We start from the raw sequence: 17,123 nt of genomic DNA on the forward strand, positions 1-17,123 counted from the left end.
AATTAAAGAGGAAAATAATCGTCGACACAAAAGTTGTATTTAAGGAGAAATGACTGGCCCAGAGACACCCTTTCATTGGCTGATTCACATCCACAAATAAAAAGAAAATAACAAACGATTGGCTGAGGCGTTGTCTCTAGGTGGAAAAGTACATTTTTTATTGAGATTTAAAACGTAACGCAAAGATAAAATAAAATAAAACTGGGAACGTAGATAAAAAAAGAAAAGAAAACACACACGACAATACAGCAATAAAATACTTAGCTCAACTAAGGAAAAGCAGATGAAGTAGTGAATGTATCACCCCAGAAGATAAAACAAGTGTTGGTGGAAGGGTCCGAGTTACCCCCACCTAGAGCACACTGGCAGCAGGCTGTGCTCACGATTGTCCCGGCTGCTCCGGCTGCTGGAAACAGAGCTAGCAGTGCTAAGACCAGTACAGCAAAGTACAGTAACTGTGCGGTTGGTTGGATGGATGTGATGGGAACACCAGTGTGTCTCTCTCATAGTAGTCTTCCCCTGCACTCGGTGGACCCACAGCAGCAGAGGAGCTCCTTGCCCTCCACGCTGCCCACCTCGTAGTTGTAGTCCCAGGTGAGCTCTGTCCCTGCCCGGATCCGCCTGCAGAGCGACCGGACGCATTAAAGGTGGGACAGGGACCACATTCACACGGTCAATATGAAGACTTCTAGAAACGCATCGCTATTTAAAGGAAAAAACCAAAACCTAAAACAACTTCTTTTATATTGAAAGCAGTGGGTTACATAGCAGTGCTATGGATTTATCCTGGTCCGAATCTTAATTTAAATGCAGCTAAACATGTCAGATAAGATATAAATATTGACTCAAATTGCCCTCTGTAGGTTGAATGCGTGCTATTGCATTATAATCTCGAATGGGCCGTGTCAGGTTACCTGGTAATGCAAGTCACTGGGACGGCATGAACAGGGCTATTAGTGGGCTTTTTTTGTCCAATATTCTGAATACCAGTATGTTCAAGCGAGTGGAGATATCAAAAGACTGAGCTGCAATAGAGCCCAGAGCCTAAATTAAGAAAAGGTTGGTCTGCGCCAACACATTTAGAAAATGTGTTCGTTTGCGGGGACTGGCTGGAAAAGGAGGGTTTGGTTTTGCTTTAAAACAAAACACAAATTCTCCACCATGACTGTTTTTCCTTACAGTGGATGCTATGTTGAATGGTCACCTTCGTGACATGTGCATTGTTCGAAGGTAATCGTAAACACCAATAGAGACGATGCAGTTACTCGATACATACTTGCTGGCAAAGAACGCCACCCAGGGGAAGCGCAGGTCGTGCGTGTCCACGAACACGTTCTGGACGAACAGGTTAGGACTGCAGCTGTGCTGCAGGGCACAGAGAGAGAGAGAGAGAGAGAGGGAGTGTGAAGAGACCAGCGGGCCGGAGGTGGGCAGCGGGGCTGGTGGGGTGGGGGGTGGGAGGGGGGGGGCGTGGCTTACGTTCAGGTAGCGGCCCAGGTTGCCCTCCAGTTTGGCGTCGATGATGTAGCACGACTCCTCGCCGTCGAAGAACTGCCGCGTGTTTCTGGGCGCGTTCTCCCCGCCCCCGCCCCCGCCTCCTCCTCCGCTCTTCCCTGATTTGCCCATGTTGCCTCCCTGGCCCCCCGGGGTCCCTCCCCCGGTGGAGGCCCCGGTCTTCACCATCATGCCGTGGTTGGCCTTGAGGGCGAAGCCTCGCGTCGACTTGACCGCCACCTGCCTCTTCTTCACGTCTGACAGGAACACAGACGCGGGGACAGTGAGGTGGGAGCGCAAGCCAAAGATAACGAACCGGTGTACGGCCGGACTGTTAGAAGGGCCCCGTTCATGTGCCATGTCAGCATGATCAAGGCTCACTTGAGGACCCACAGCACTTAAATACTGGGATTCTGCTTTTTTGAAACTATTCAATAAAACCATTGGATTTATCTCATTGAACCGTTTTATAAAATAAGTAGAAAAAAAGATGGAGAGGATAAAATCGATTGACTCCAACAAGATTTCAACATAGCGGCAGCCCCATTTAGGAATGTAACCAGTGGAGCTGGAAAGGCAGTGTGGTGGCTGTAGGACAGAGATAAACCCCCCCCCCCCCGCGCATCTTACCGGGAGCTGGTTTCTTGTCCTTGTTTTCGTCAGACCCTGAGCTGATGGTCTGGACGTCGTCACTGTCCGACAGCGTCATCACATCCTGTTTCTTCCCTCCCTCCAACTTCACTTGCCTGCAGCAGAACACGCAATTCAATGGAATACAATACAAAACCAAGGCCTTCATAAAGAAACGATGTGTAGTTTATCGTCGTTCTGGTGGTTACATACCCTTTGCTGTCCGCAGATTCCTTGAACAGATCAGAAAAGGTATTCAATTAGTACACAACTCTTTAAATTTTTATTAAATATTTAAAACATTGAGATCAAATCATGTACTGTACATACATGCAGCATCCTGTGTCCTTTGCTTCTGTTTAAACTGGACTAGTAAAGGGCTCTGTGTTCCTCCTGATCCTCACCTTCTTCAGACCCTGATTGGTGAGCCACGAGGCCACCTTGTTCTTCCCCATCTCCTCGGGCATGGACAGCGACTTTGTGTCCTCCGTCGCTACCCCGTCCTTACTGTCTTGACTTCCTGTGTCACAAGTATCATTGAGATCAGATTCAGGCTTCAAGTGACGCCTGGACGTCATGCCTGAAGTCCAGTGATAAGCATTCACACACACATGCACTCATGTTACTGAGAAACTGCTTTGCTACCATTGCTATAAAAAAAAAGAACAGCAATGAAACCCCTCCTTGCAGAAGATCCATAGATAGGTACTTTATTCATCCCCAAGGGGTGATTAAGGCGTTACATAGATAGGTACTTTATTCATCCCCAAGGGGTGATTAAGGCGTTACATCAAAAAATTTAAGTGGAAGAATCATTGCAAAGATATACAGCCCTGTCCACTCTTGAGCATGAGCTTACCCTCCCCTTGTTGCCCTTGGCCACTCAGCTTACCCTCCTTGTTGCCCTTGGCCACTCAGCTTACCCTCCTTATTGCCCTTGGCCTCTCAGCTTACCCTCCTTGTTGCCCTTGACCTGGTTGCGTGTCGTGTAGCTCCTCCACACTGAGCTGGAGTTCAGGTAGGTGTCCTTGACAAACGTGTCGTCTGAGCTGTCGCTGTCTTCATCGCTCTTTGAGTCCTTCTCCTCTTCCTCGTTGCTGTCCTTGGAAGAGTCGGGGCTCTCTGCAGTGAGGAGGAAGAGGGAGAACCAGAACAATATGAGCCTAAGACATGCCATTTACCATTTAGTAGACACGGTACTCCAATAGGAGTGGATTCTTATTATTTTAGCTTTCTTTTTTGTCATTATTACGCCTCTGGCAGAGATTGGGGTTTCAACCCACAACTTTCGGCTAGGAGTCAAACACCATGACCACTAGACAATCATGCCCCCGTTCTTTCAATTAGAATCACAAATAACTGGCATCCTGCTGGATGCTGATAGTGGGACCCAGCAACACTGACCTGTGCCTTTCTTGCTGGCGTCCGCGTCCTTTGACGTCCGTCGCGAGGCGCTGCCTGACACCAGTGCCGAGGGCGTGATCTGGATCTTGGACATGTCCACGCCGCTGCCCTCGCTGTCCGAGCAGTGCGCCTCGCTCTCGTAGCCCTCCTTGAAGTTCTCCACGCTCTCTATGTGGTCCAGGTTGGCAAAGTACTCGTCCCCCATCTCCAGACCCTCTTTGTCGGCGAAGTCGTCAGTCAGGATCTTACCTGGTCAATGGAGATGACAGTCGGTAAATAAGTTGAATAACTTTAATAGTGCATAATTGTGACATCAGTGCGTCAGACTTTGATTGAAAGACAGATTTGTGAGACTACCTTGACACAGGTGCAGTGATAGCTTATTTGCCTGCATCATCTCGTATGTCAAAGACACCGTGAGGTATGAGGTGACATACGCGTCGGTGTACATATTCTTAACTGCTTACTTATTAAAGCCTTTTTAACTTCAGACCACCTTGATTCCCTGGACCTCATTATCACCACCTCACTTTTTGAAGTTACGATGTTTCCTAATAGTTGAATTCAGCAAGGCCATGAACAAGAGGAGCTTCATGCACCACTCCCACATCCCATAGTCCCAGGGGAACCCCTCCCAGGGACGGCTCCCAGGGACGGCCCCCAGAGGAACCCCTCTCAGAGGCGCCCCTATCAGAGGAACCTCTTCCAGAGGAACCCCTCCCTCCCAGAGGAAGCCCTCCCGGGGACGGTCCCCTGTCCTCACCGGCGTAGATGCAGACGAATGAGCCCTTGGCCACGTCGTCCAGGCAGCGGATGCCCCAGCCCTTGTTCTGGGTCTTGAAGAGCTGCAGGCGCACCTGCAGGCCGTGCTGCACCAGCCGGTTGGTGCACATCTGAGCCGAGCACTTACACCGCTTATTGCACTCATAGATCCTGGGGCCAGGCGGACAGAGGAGGAGGAGAGGAGAGCAGACGTTGATCATTATACCACTATGATATACGTACACTATTATATATATTCTATACCATATAAACACACTTCTATAACTAGAAGATAGTAAATCTCTCTGGTGAGAAGTGTAGTCCACTGAATGGCTGCGTGTCAAAGGGTTTACCCGGTGGGCAGGCACTCGTCCAGTCGTTTGTGGAGGAACCCAGCGCCCTGGTTGATCTGGGCCCCGGGGGTGCAGCCTGTGGCCTGCAGGGTCAGCTGGTGGCAGGAACACTTGGACCTGGAGACCACACAGGGTAGGTTAAGGGGCTGGCGGGACAGTTCAAATGTGGGTCTTCATGCACGCAGGAATCAGAGCGGCTGGAAGGAATGGTTCAGGGGGGGGGGGACGGATTTGACCCACTTGTCTCTACAGCCGTCTGTGCAGTCGCAGCCGACCAGGAAGTCCGGGCTGGTGTTGATGAACACCCCGTCCTCTGGGATTCGCTCCTTGCCTGGGGAACACATCACACGGTCCGTTCTTTAGCACCGCGTTGGGTCAGGACACTCTCAGTGGATGCTCTTCGATTTTGCCTTCACTCTCTGGCTGAATCCCTTCAAGCAGCCTCCTTACTGTAGGCCACTTTGGGCGGCGGTGTGGAGTCTATCTCGTTGACGCAGGAGAGGGGGATGTCCTCCCGTCCACCGGTGATGTCCGGGATGTAGTAGTTGGGCCGGGACGGGTTGAAGGGCCGGGACGTGTTGAAGGGCCGGTCCACCAGGACGTAGGGGTCCAGGCAGAACATCTCCAGGAAGATGAAGTCGCAGCGCGTCTGGAAGAGGTAGTGCTGGATCTCCTCCATGTTGCGCAGGCACAGGCCGCACGGCGCCTTGTAGATCACATGGAAGGACATCTGTGGAGGGAGACAGGACAGACATCAAGACTCAAAGTACACTGGAATTATTCTGTTGGTGTTCACAGTGTATCTGTGGATACCTATTGTTATTGTAGGAATTATTATCATTATTCCACATCGGTAACGCATATAGCTTTGGCCCTGATTGCAAAACAAAATTCTAATTTGTAGACGACATTTGTCTCCCCGGTAAGCAGCTCTCCGAAATTTGCCAAATTTCCCATGCAAGTGCTATAAACGTGGTCACGGTTAAATGATTGGCACGTCCTCGAGGTGGATCAAAAAGGCTGTACAATTGGTGTGCATTCCTTATTAGGCATTTTTGCCTCTTGGACCAATAATGCCTTTCATGTTTTTTCTTTTTGTACAGTGATCATTTAAAAAAATTCTCTAAATCAACCAAAAGCCAAATTGACCCAATATGTCATACAATGCTCTCTCAGGCTTTACTTATAATTGATAAAAATTAAAACTTATAAGGAAATCATCTCTTTCGACATTCAATCCCAATTACACTTTCAGAAGTAGTCGGGGACTGGAGATTACTAGGGCACAGAGAGACCACCCCCCATAACAAGGGTATAAGAGTTGCGGGTCATAGCTGAAAAAATGACGTCACAGTGTAAAACTGAATAAATGCTAAGCTAAGCACAAATGCTTCTTTTCATCGCATGTCCGCGCCAGAAAGCAGAAGGAACCTGAAACTTTCCAGGAACATGACAAACACCTCCCTTTACATGTGTACGACGTTTTGTGTTGAGATCTCATTCCATAACATCAGTGTCAATTACAGTAATGGCTCTTAAGCGCAATGCACCATTTCACCAGCAGGTTGCTCAAGATCACACATAAACGGCAGCTACTATTAAACTCGAAAGGTGGGATAGGCGGTGCTAGGACTGTGAAAACGTTGTGAGACTTTTCAAAAAAACACCAGCGGTTTTGCAAATAACAACAAGTCGGAAGGGAAAACATAATGCCAATCATACAAAATAATTATTGTCTGATTAACAAGGAAGGATAAAGGAGAGGGCAGTTTCTGACAATAAAAAACACCACAAAGGTCCAGTCAACCTCACCCTTCCCTAGTCCCCTCCTCCTCCACCACCACTACTACTACACCCCCGCGGGCAGCCAGCCGGAGCGGACCACACCCACCTTTCGGTTGACCTTGCGCCGGCCCGTCATGCGTCGGAAGTCGTACAGCAGCGGCGTGAGCAGGGGGTTCTTCCCCCGGTGCTTGTCCGGGCGCGAGGGCCGGATGCGGGTCAGACAGGCGGGCTGGCAGGTGTGCGACAGGTAGAAGATGCGGTCCGTGGGGGCGCGGTAGGGAGGCTGCTGGTAAACCACGAGGCCGGTGTTGAGGGTGGGGGGTGCTGGGAGTAGTACTGGGGGTGGTAGTGGGGGCGGGGGCGGGGGTAGGGGTAGGGGTAGGGCTGGGGCTGGGGCTGGGGCTGGGGCGGGCACGGGGACCAGAGACATCAGCGGGGGTTGCTTCTGGAACTGATTGTTGAACGATACGGTTGAGAGCAGGGCGGTGACTGGTCTTGCACTGTGGGGGAGGTCAAACACAAGAGGGTACAGACGTGAAGAGGGCTGCTGAGAGGTGACCACCGAACCGGCTTGTGTTGCACAGCAGTCGATCCAAAACAAATACCCATATTCATCCACGTTTCACATGCTGCTAAGACTGAGAATTCTGTTGGTGCTGTGCAAATAGATATTCAAGCGGTACAGATCTCATGATGATCTCACTTAAACGCATCGTTCACTCACCCATTCTCATAAAATATTCACAAATGCGCTCCATCGTGGGTCATAAATGTAGCAAAAGTATGGCTGCCAAGCGACCACAGCACGAGTGTGCTTAAAGTGCACTTCTGGTGCACTGAGAGTTGGGTTGTGAGAGAATGGAGGGGGAAACAACCACACTTATGCACTTGAGCTGAGCACTGATCAGGTCAGAGTCCAAGTGTGAACAAAGTACGGGAAAGTACGTATGTGAAACGGAACCGGGCAAAGAGACAAGGCTGAGAAAATGAGGTCATCTCAGTCTAATGTGTACGGGGAGATTTTATCAGAGTAGTCAGACCATTGTTTGGTTTTGCTTCCCGCTTTTCCTTTCGGTTATTTAGTAACGGCAAGCGCCCTTGGTCTCACCTGGGGCTCTGGCTGAGACTGGAGGACATGGCCTGCAGGATCTTAGAGGCATGGGTGCCTCCTATCCCTGGAATGAACGGAGATGTACTCTTCCTCGCCATCTGCTGTTTATTACTAGGAGACAGAGGATCACGGGACGTTGATAATGAGGATATTAAAACACAACGTACTGCTCCTTTTAAAAAGGTCCATCATGCAATTATACATTCCAGGTAGCAGTCGTAGCAATCAAGGGCGGTGTCAAGGAGCCGATTGACGGTTCAGAGTGCAGGACTCACTCAAAACGTGCAGACTGTGAGGGTGTGAGGAACTGGCTGAGTGGGGAGTTGAGCGGGGAGCTGAGCGGTGAGCTTAGCGGGGAGCCTACAGCAGCCATCAGGGGGGCTGCCTTGCTGGGGGAGGCCCCCTCACTGGTGTACTGAACCACGGGGCCCTTGCTCCTCAGCGCTCCTGTGATGGGAGAGAAAGGTCAAGAGAGTTTATGCCTCAGCATTATGCAGGTGTGATGCAACCGTTTGATTAACCGTGGGAGCGGTCTCTCCTGGGTCGGCCTGGCTCACAGCCGTCTGACTAGTGTGTGCACAGTGCATTATAAGTAAGCGCATGCTTGGGGGGGGGGGGACACGTCAGACAGCGATGGATGCTCGTTACCCATGTTGGGTCTGGTCCTCTGCTGGCCGGCCAGCTTCTTCTCCTGGGTGTTGGCCGTGGTCAGCTTGAGGTTGAACATGGGCTCCAGCCGGGTGGAGCCTCTGTAGATCCACTCGCTCCTCTTGTCGTCCTAATGAACAGCCCCAGCACACAAAAGGCTTTACTACTGTTGTTTTATTGTGTTTTTTATTTTTTTAATTGATTTACAATTAGGGACGTGCAATAAATATCAGGTCTGACAAATGATTGGCAGATAATCAGAAATTTGGATTATGATGGATTATTCCGATACTGAAATTATAGTTGATAATTTGAAGCATTGAAGCCTTTCCAGGCAATATGGTGCCTGCTAATATTAGTCAGGTTTATAAACAGAGTACTGCCACACAGCCCTATATAAAACCTAGTACTCTATTATGGGAGATCATTTTATGAGTAAATAAATGCCCTTTACACTTTTTCGTAGCCTACAAGGCTTTTCATATAATTTTCATTGGCATCGAGGAAACAAAGACATAAAAAGAACATTAAGAGATTAATTAACTGTTTAATGGACGTGGGTGCTGCAAAATATTTAAACCTTAGAGGCTGCAGGTCTTGTGGGTTCGATTTAGGAATAAATCAAGTCGGTGATAGCTTATGGGGACGTATTATAAATATTGCATTAAATGATGATTGGAAAAATGATAAACAGGGACGAGGATAAAGACTTGACCTATTCAACCACATCCTTGTTTATGAGCCCACACAACAGTTAATCAACGGTCGACGTTCCTTCGTTATCGATCGGGGGTTTCAGGTTCTTTGAGTTTGCACACACGGAGACAAGTTGATCAATGTGTGGATGGGATGAATAAATTATGCCAGAAAGACCATTCAAATACATTAAACATAATACAACCGGGATGCAGAGGAAGCGTATAGAGTTTCACATAGATGAAAGGAGCGCCGTCTACGGCTTCACTCACGAGCCCGGCGGTCTGGCTACAGTGGACAGTGCTGCTATAAAGGCTCGGCTTGGCTTTACATTCTATTATTAATTATTTTGATACGCAGGTACTATGGCTGCAATCAATAGGCTTCATAAAGCGCAGCCGATTGGTTTCTCCTTAAGCAGAAGGACTTAGTGGGCAGCAGCTAGGGCTGCTCGATTTTGGAAAAAATGAGAATCACGATTTTTTTTGGTCAAGATTGAAATCACGATTCTTCAAACGATTCTTTTTGAGTTTGAAAATAAAATGCATTTAACTTGTCTTGAACTTCAGAATCAAAAAAAAAAAAATTTCTTCAAAAGAATCGTTCCAACTCGATTTTATTAATTTGGAGATCTTTTGACCCAAGAATCGAAATTGTGATCAAAATTCGATCAATTGCACAGCCCTAGCAGCAGCTGTTACCTATGAGGTTATGGATGGTTCAATAGAAGTGTAGGACGATTCATTTTTTTAAAATATAAACCGTGGAGGGAGAAGCCCGCTCTCCAGTGAGATGCAGGCCGCTTTCTGCATCCTGTAATCTAATGCCGCTTTTCCACCGCCAGTACCAACTCGACTCGACTCGCCTCGACTCAACTCGGTTTGGTTGCGTTTCCATCTAAAAAAGTACCTCTTCAATGTGGGCGGGTCGTAGAAAAGAACCTCTCCACCATGGGCGGGTCGTCATTAGGTTTTAATCACGGGAGACGCGATTCCCGGGAAATCTGAATCTGATCAAGACTATTTCCTGATTCCCGGGAAAGGTTATGATGGGAAATAAAATAAAATAAAAAGCGCAATGACTGCGCGTCTATTTTTGTCATACGGTAACGTTGATAGAGGCGAAACTCGAGCCCTGGGAAAGGAACGACACTGAAACGAAACAGCGAAACGCCGGTCCGTGGACTCCAGCCACGCCGGACACACACAACCACGCCCGACACACATAACGACGCGCAGCCTAACTCTAGCCCCGGGAAAGGAGCGACACACACGGCGAAACGCTGATCAGTGTCCCCCTCGGGAGCGGGTTCGTGGACTCCAACCACGCCGGACACAACTTAACTTGAGTGAATATTCCCATTTACAGCCGCTGGCCAATCAGTTACCAGCAGCCTGTTTACGTCACACAAAAGTACCTACTCCGCTGGCATGGAACCTCGACGGAGGTAGTACTAAAAAAAAGTACCCGGTACTAGGTACCAGGTACTTTTTTTGCCAATGGAAACGCAAATAAGGCGTGGCGAGTCGTGGCGAGTCGAGTCGAGTCGAGTCGAGTCGAGTCGAGTAGGTACTGGCGGTGGAAAAGCGGCATAAATCAATCACAGAGGCTTTGGTCCTACGGTAAAGTGTGGCCTACCTTTACTGAGCGTCGGGTCAATTTAAGGAAGAACTATGCAGAATAAATGCAGGACAAGCATTAATTGTGTCAGTGACTGAACAAAATAATGGCACGTCTTGTCCACAACTTGTCAGAAAATAGTTTGTTTATTTAGTAGTAGTTTATTTGAGTTATGTGAACGGCTCGTGTGACGGGGACAATTTTACGTTCATTGGCTGGAGTTAGGAGCAAAAACGGGCAGGAGGGATTGACCGGTGCTACACAAGCTCCACATTGGTGTGTGTGTGTGTGTGTGTGTGTGTGTGTGTGTGTGTGTGTGTGTGTGTGTGTGTGTGAGACATGGCTGGATGTGTGTCTCTGCATGTGTGCGTTTCGAGTGTGTGTGTGTGAGACATGGCTGGATGTGTGTCTCTGCATGTGTGCGTTTCGAGTGTGTGTGTGTGTGACGTGGCTGGCCGTGTGTCTCTGCATGTGTGCGTTTTGAGTGTGTGCGTTTTGAGTGTGTGTGTGTGTGTGTCGTGGCTGGATGTGTGTGTTTTGAGTGTGTGCGTGTCGTGGCTGGCCGTGTGTCTCTGCATGTGTGCGTTTTGAGTGTGTGTGTGTGTGTGTGTGTGTGTGTGTGTGTGTGTGTGTGTGTGTGTGTGTGTGTGTGGGGTGAAATCGAAGTCAAAACACTTGGAAAGATGCGCAGCAACGTGTGTGTGCACGCATGGTTACTTTGTTATGCATGCGTGTGTGCATGCATTGTTACGCGCAGATTGTATTTCACGCGTAACAAGAAGCTGCGTACGTATGAAGCAGCGTGCGCACGTCTGTCTGTCACTGTTTGACAAATGTTGTTACGCGTTCACACACACGTGTGGTCGCAGATTCTGATGCTGCGCGGCCGGAAGTTGATCTGCAGTGCGCGCACACTACGCGTAATATGAACGTGTAGTGTAGTTGGCCTTTTCATTTTAGTCAACCAGGGGATGGATGAAAATGGAACACAGAACAACTACACTACACGTTCATGTAACGCGTAGTGTGCGCACCGTGCAGATCAACTTCCGGCCGCGCAGCATCAGAATCTGCGACCGCACGTGTGTGTGAACGCGTAACAACATTTATCAAACAGTGACAGGCAGACGTGCGCACGCTGCTTCATACATACGCAGCTTCTTGTTATGCGTGACAGAGTTTGCGCACGTCGTTTCCGCGTACGTGTGAGCGCCTGACAAAAATGTTCAATTATCTTCATGCGAGCGTTAATGCGTGCGTTCGCTAAAAAACCCATGAATGTTACACGTAGTCACTACGCGTAGTGTGATTACCGGCATGCAGCAGTCATCACGCGTGAACGTGCGCGTGAACGGGGGACTATTATAAGTCAATGAGGAAAGTACATTACACGTCAGGCGCTGTCTGCTGCACAGGCGTCAAAGCACGCGGGTGTGACACGTTCAGTTGATATGTGCGCACGTAATATGACACGATCCTGCCGGCATAGCGTGCGTGCGTGCGTGCGTGCGTGCGTGCGTACCAGGAAGAGGATCTTCACCAGGCTCCCGTCCACCTCCTCTATCCGGCTCCTCCACCAGGTGCCCTCCCACTCCGTCTTGATGATCTGGCCCATCTTCAGCAGCACCATGGGCCGGTTGGGGTAGGCCGTGATGTACTCCTCGATGAAGTCCCGGCACGACGCGTCCTCTATGTCCTCCCAGGTGCGCTTCACTGGGGAGAGAGCGAGAGAGTGAGGAAAAACACACAAGATGTTATATTTTGGACCACAAAGGTATTTCCATTGGGCAAACCCCTAAGTGAACATTACCTGTGTTAAATATGCAGTACAGATTTTTCCATTTTCCCAGGGAAGTGGGGGGGGGGGGGGGGGGGGGCAAAAGTGGGCCAGCATTATATAAAAAACTGTGGGGCTGATTGGTGCATTCTAATCTTGACAAACTTTCTTGTTCAGTTTCTTGGAGTGAGTAAGTAGTAGTAAGGAGTAAGTAGCTGCAGTAGAAAAGGAACATGGTGCAGGTTGAACCATGTAAAACCCCTCCATTCGTGCGACGAAGTGCAAAGGTGCGAGACGGGTTCTTACATGGACGACACACCGGGTAGAGCTCGGGTAGAGTGACGTAGGAGGCGTAGCCATCGTCGAAGAAGATCAGAAACCTGAAACAAAACCCAAAACCCCACCAGAGGCCATCAGCGACCACGCCGCAACCTCGGAGGTTCCCACCACAGCTCGTCTGCAGCGCTTCATGCGCGTCTCACACCTCATGCGGTTCTTGTTGTTGGGCATCTCCGCCACGACGCCGGCGTAGAGCCAGGACTGGATGCCGTCTTTGTACTTGGCGACGACGCGCGCGCCCACGTACAGACTCTCCAGTGTGGGGTGGTATTCGAAGGCCACGTGGTTCCCGGAGAGGAGACTCTTGCCTTTACTCTCAAACTTCACCTTGTACTTAAACATGCCATTGCCTGCATGAATCCACGCAAATGAAGAGACGGTTTATACAATACAAAGAGTGTCACGTTTTTGAGTATGGATGTTGGATCTGCGCTTATTTGAAAGATGAATAAAGTTGGATACACACCAACATGGTTGACAGCAACGAGGGTGCCTCTGTGCCAGATCTTGGTGCGTTTCTTTCCAAGAATGTTCATGTCTACCGTGAGTTCCCCCTCCTCGATGGCGGGGTTGGGTTTGGTTGGGGAGAAGGCCGGAGTCTGGGACACAAACACGGTAGGTGCCGTCGGATGAGCCCCTAGAAAGGTGCGACAAGACCAACAGAGAGCAGTCAGCATGGTACAATCCCTCACAGGTAGGTGATGTCTCCATCACTTCACCCTCTGGAGTCCAGGACTCAATTCCTATGGACTTGTTCCTATGGACCATTAACCCACTAAAATGACTATTGTTACCACCTAATGAGTGATGCTTGCCTCAACTATGAACCCCTTCACACATGACATCAACATCATTTTTTTATTTTTTATTGTTTTCAATATTCCTAATGATGAGGTTCTGTGGGATGAGCCTGTTGTGTGTCCTGTGCTCTGCATGAAGCATATGAACACACTGCCACATATACTTCTGCCATTGTAGATCACAGGAGACTAAATATACATTGGTCTTTTTAAATGCTTTCAATGTTTTTTTGAAATGGACAGATCGTTGGAGAACTATGACAACATTCCTATCGAAGAAAGTGAAAGCTGGAATTATTGTAATATGGGGGTATCAATTAAAAAAGGTGAACATAGAAACCAATGTATAAGTCCTACCCCCCCATATCCAATGTTTTGCACAATTTAATCAAGTGATTTGCTTCCGTTTGTGTTGCCGTTTCATGGAGCCTTGTGTGTGTGTGCTCTCACCAAGGTGTGTGGGCTGTACAGAGGACCTGAGCTGAGGGGTGGCAGGCGACGCCTTCCCGACAATCCGAACCAACTTGTGCACCTGCTGCGTGGTCTTCTGCAGGACGGTGGAAGTGTCCTTAAACTGGCCAATCAACAGAGGGCTGGGGTCAAACATCCACACATACCACATCAGCGCTTCCCAGTTCACAACTCTATCAATGTATTTCAAACAAACAACGCCTTTATACTAGGGCTGTCAAATTAACGTGTTAATTTCGATTAATTAATCACAGAAAAAATAACACGTTAAATTAATCGCGGTCCTATAGTGCCCTCTAGAGTCAAAACAAAGTATTGTATATTTTTTGCCTTAGATGCATTGCATCTTGAGTGAGATAGAAATGTTTTTAATTTGATCTTAAAATGCGCCGTATGTTAATGAAAGACATATTTTAAATAAAAGAGACATTGAACTTTAAAGTCTATTATGTCTATTGTTAATTGAATCACTCATCTGCCATCATTTAGTTGAATTAAATTATTTTGAAATACTTTCTTGGCAAAATGTAAGTATGCGATTCATTTAGATTAATTAATCACAGAGCCTGTAATTAATTAAATTATTTTTTTTAATCGCTCTGAAAGCCCTACTTTATACAGTGGAAAATACAATAGAGACAATAAAACGTACAGCTGCAACAATACCAAATAGGGATTCAACGTGACTGCTAGGTGCACTGCTTTGAAATGAGGATGGAGACCTAATCTGGGTAGTGGTGTGAGAAGAGTGCTCTGCTCGTCCTACCGTTCCGTCTTTAACAGGAGTACCCGGCTTCTTGGGAGGAACCACTACAAATGTCCGCCAACCAAAAACAGCAGCATTAGTCGACCAAAAAAACAACAACAGATGCTTACGAAGTACAATCATTGTTTAGCATAAAATACTAATGATGACTTGTTGTAAGCTCTTGACTTTGAGTTCCAAAGAGATGACGTCCTAACTCACAGCAACCGACGGCGATGACATCATCGTCATCGTCCTCATCGTCGATCTCGATGACCTCCGAGGACAGGGGTCCGCCCCCGCCGGACTCGTCCTCCGAGCTGCTCTTGTACACCAGGCCGTTGTCACGGTACGACTTCCTCACCAGCTTCTCACATTCCAACACAGACCTGGGGAACAGCGTGGCAGGGGACAACATTGTCACCAGACACACACGCACACACGCGCACACACACACACACACACACGCGTCCAGGTCTGTGATACACCTCATCCATGATGCATCCACTCACTGGTTGGCATTGCTGATGAGCTCCTCGGTGGTGGCCTCCTCTTCTTCCTTCTTCTCCACCCACTGTTTGAGGTCATCCAGCTGGGCCTTCCTCCTCTGCACAGAGTCACTCTGCTCCACCGCGTCCTCGATCCACTTCTTCAGCTCGTCCAGGGAGACCCCCAGCTCCTCCTCCAGCCCCGAATCCCATCCTTCAGTCTCCATTCTGCCAGGGAGTCCGAATGAGAGTGAGAGTGATAACAAGAGATGGCTGCATTGTAATAAAAAAAAACCTATGTGTTTTTTTGGGGGGCATTCAATTGCATGGCATTTCTCAAAAATATGTGTTTTGGAAAGCAGCAACTGTCGTATTATGGATAGACAGTCTGCAACTGATTTAACAAAATAGATGTCTCAGTGCAAACACTTACTTATCCTTCTGGTTGGAAAAACATGACTGCTAATGGGATGCTTTATATTTTAACACTACTGTCTGATTCATTGGTTTCTCAATTGATTATGAAGCACTACAGCCAGGCTGTAATACGTCATAGCCTAGGCGAGCAGACAATGGTAGTAATATTTATACTAGCGATGTCTTCATTGAGGACTGCAACTAAAACGTAATGTTTATGTTGCGTACACAATAGGATATAGGGCAAGCCTGCTAATGGTCAGCTAGCACAAGTTTGCATAACTTTGTTATTCTGCTTCTTTAGCAGTCGGCACGGCCATTTCGTTTGGTGTCATCCTCCTCTGAATCCAAGTGTATTCATTTCTAACTTTTAACCTATCATCAAAAAGGAAACTGTATGGTACTGTTAGCGTTTCAGCATGTTAGCCTAGCATCGGATCATATACAGCTAAATAAATCATGTGTTATTGTTGATCTTCATTCAAACACAAATATATACATAAACAGTACACTTTGCAATGCACTGTATCATGCAATTTGATTTTCAGTCATGACTTATGCCTACCTATCGCTGCTCTCCATTGTGTTTTGTGTGCAAATGTGTGCACACAGCTAGGTGCATTAGCAGCCAACTGTTTGTTTTTCATTCCAGAGTAGCCGGCGAGGGCGGTGCTGCCGATATCCCTCAGAGAAGAAAACAACCCCGCTCTTCCGGGTTACGCGGAGCTCCAAACGCTAGCTGCAATCGGCGGGACATGGTGAGGAGGACCAGGCTCTCACAAGGATGCCCGAAACGACGAGGTTAGCCCACATGAAGTGGCACACAATTAAGAATAACACTGTATTTTTAAATGAATATAAATCCCGACTTATAGCGTGATATTTACCATATTTTTATCATAAAGATGTATCATTAACAGCCCATGTATAAATGTTTAAATACAAATCTAAATGTAGAATTGTTGCAAAACCCAACAAAACTTAATGAATGTGACTTTCTTGAGGAAAAAAAGGCAAATTACTCGACTTTACTCATTACGTAAAATATCTCACATTTAACAATCATATTCATATCAAAATAATAGTCAACTGAAAATGCAGTTTTTATGTTGAAACCGATAAGTAATAGGGACAACAGACACTTTTTCTATGAATAGGAATTACATTGTACAAATAATATAATTTAACAAGTAAGAAATGACAACACTGTATCAACCATAAACCGTGGTTTCATATGTAGTAAAGGCAAACAGGCTGGTTTCAAGTGGAAGTCCTGAACAGTTCCATCTTGAGTATCCCTCATCCCAGGTCTGGACCCCCATCACTCTTCTGACTGCTCCTCTTGGTAAATAGTCGTTGAAATAGCACTGTATGGGTCCAGAACCATCTGTGCACAACGCACTATAGACACCAACAGAAAAAAGCACAGAAGAAAGAAGAAGAAGAGGGCAAAACCCAAGTCCACATCTATGTCCATTCTGGCTGCAGGAAGGATCGGAGGGTTAGTGTAAGAAATACCTCAGGCCTAACGCGATGTCTGAGATTGGTTCTTGTCTTTGCCCGTATTAGTTTACCTTTGCCTT

The 17,123-nt window shown here is 47.7% G+C and overlaps 1 protein-coding gene and 1 pseudogene across 2 annotated transcripts; both read right to left on the reverse strand.

The window, feature by feature from the left end:
- Window positions 1-132: 132 nt before the first annotated feature.
- On the reverse strand, window positions 133-16,216 carry setdb1b (SET domain bifurcated histone lysine methyltransferase 1b). The gene is made up of 25 exons (XM_084471542.1): window positions 16,106-16,216; window positions 15,148-15,351; window positions 14,858-15,024; window positions 14,657-14,700; window positions 13,870-13,993; window positions 13,086-13,256; window positions 12,765-12,969; window positions 12,587-12,660; window positions 12,026-12,216; window positions 8,188-8,317; window positions 7,815-7,986; window positions 7,537-7,650; window positions 6,535-6,928; window positions 5,094-5,373; window positions 4,884-4,974; window positions 4,644-4,760; window positions 4,292-4,461; window positions 3,529-3,777; window positions 3,079-3,246; window positions 2,529-2,644; window positions 2,338-2,357; window positions 2,125-2,240; window positions 1,480-1,751; window positions 1,277-1,365; window positions 133-621 (listed from the first exon to the last, which is right to left on the reverse strand). The coding sequence occupies exons 1-25, from the start codon at window positions 16,120-16,122 to the stop codon at window positions 504-506; spliced, it is 3,813 nt and encodes a 1,270-aa protein (XP_084327668.1). The 5' UTR covers window positions 16,123-16,216; the 3' UTR covers window positions 133-503.
- Window positions 16,217-16,861: 645 nt separating this feature from the next.
- On the reverse strand, window positions 16,862-17,035 carry LOC311351074 (cortexin domain-containing 1 protein pseudogene; annotated as a pseudogene). Its single transcript has one exon. The product of its transcript is annotated as a cortexin domain-containing 1 protein pseudogene (transcript).
- Between the last annotated feature and the right edge of the window lie 88 nt (window positions 17,036-17,123).

This window comes from Micromesistius poutassou (assembly GCF_964030765.1).
Source record: "Micromesistius poutassou genome assembly, chromosome: 8".
Taxonomy (NCBI): domain Eukaryota; kingdom Metazoa; phylum Chordata; class Actinopteri; order Gadiformes; family Gadidae; genus Micromesistius; species Micromesistius poutassou.

What these genes read in the sequence shown, in the direction of transcription:
- setdb1b (XM_084471542.1), bottom strand. An exon ending in GAGGACCAGACCCAACATGG is followed by an intron (nt 7,987 to 8,187) that starts GTAACGAGCATC and finishes CTCCCATCACAG; the next exon opens with GAGCGCTGAGGAGCAAGGGC. An exon ending in GGTCAAGGGCAACAAGGAGG is followed by an intron (nt 2,645 to 3,078) that starts GTAAGCTGAGAG and finishes CTTGTGACACAG; the next exon opens with GAAGTCAAGACAGTAAGGAC.